This window comes from Penaeus monodon, chromosome 19 (assembly GCF_015228065.2).
Source record: "Penaeus monodon isolate SGIC_2016 chromosome 19, NSTDA_Pmon_1, whole genome shotgun sequence".
NCBI classification, from domain to species: domain Eukaryota; kingdom Metazoa; phylum Arthropoda; class Malacostraca; order Decapoda; family Penaeidae; genus Penaeus; species Penaeus monodon.
In genome coordinates, this window is record NC_051404.1 from 31,546,520 (window position 1) to 31,547,491 (window position 972).

General features: G+C 39.3%; 1 protein-coding gene across 1 annotated transcript in view; it reads left to right on the top strand.

Annotated features, from left to right (window-relative positions):
* The window catches only part of LOC119585383 (serine/threonine-protein phosphatase 6 regulatory ankyrin repeat subunit B-like), a 14,141-nt gene that overhangs the window by 12,077 nt on the left and 1,092 nt on the right, over positions 1-972 (top strand). The window contains exon 2 of the mRNA XM_037934048.1: positions 761-857. Within this exon, the coding sequence (XP_037789976.1) occupies positions 761-857 (97 nt within the window). The remainder of the gene's footprint in view (positions 1-760; positions 858-972) is intronic.

Genomic DNA, 972 nt, shown 5'->3' on the forward strand with positions numbered 1-972 from the left:
CAGTTTTTGTTGTTGTTCCAGTCTTCATTCTCATTTTTAATAATTTTTTTATGTCTCTCCCTTGTTTGTTTTATGCCTAGATCTCGTAGTCATAAATCTGACTATGACGCTTTCTTATTATCTTTTGTTTATTTTGATGCCCGGTTTCAGGTCTAGGGGTAACGGCGTTTGATACACACTAACCGCGATTTCAGGAAGTATTGTCAGCTCCTTAGGTAATGATGGTTCCCCTGGTACTTTTAGCAATGTCTTTTCCTTCTTCCTAGTTCTGATAACCTTTCTTTCTTGATTTTCTCTTTCATTTCGTATTGTGTAGCTATGTCTGAATTTTTGCTCCCAGATAGTTTTCTCAGTTCACTGTCTTCTCTCGATTTTAAAATTTATCTTTTTCTCTAGTCGAGCCTTTAACGTTTTCGTAGGTGTTTTAAATTCTTGCCTACTATTTTTTCCACAATGTTCTTCCTCTTCTGTGTTAATTGTTTCTTTCCTGTATCGTCTCCGGTCTGCCGTATATGGTTCATTCCCGTTTTATCTTTATTGAATCAGCCAGTATTTTTTTTTCAAAATACTGTTAGTTTGGGAAGTCTCCATCCCTCTCTCCCCACGTCTGTTCTTGTATCCTGTGCCCTGATGCCTGGCTTCTTGCTTTGATTCCGCTATACGTATTTCCATTATCAATATCACCACCGTTCCTATCCGTTCCATTATCACCATCACCATCAAAAGCATTCTTTTATCAGCAACATAATTCATTTTGCAGTTGCTGTGCTGATCGAGGAGAGCCAACAAGATGGCGAATCAGACGACCTTCCTCTGGAAATATTTCGAGAAGAACACCAGGGAGCGAGAGCATCTAGGTGAGATGAATAAAAGGGGAGGTGGGGGGACTAAGGAAAAAGGGGGGGGAGCAAAGAGAGAGGAAATTGTTGATGTGACGTCTGTGCTAAAAGTTAGATTTATTTTTCTTTCCTT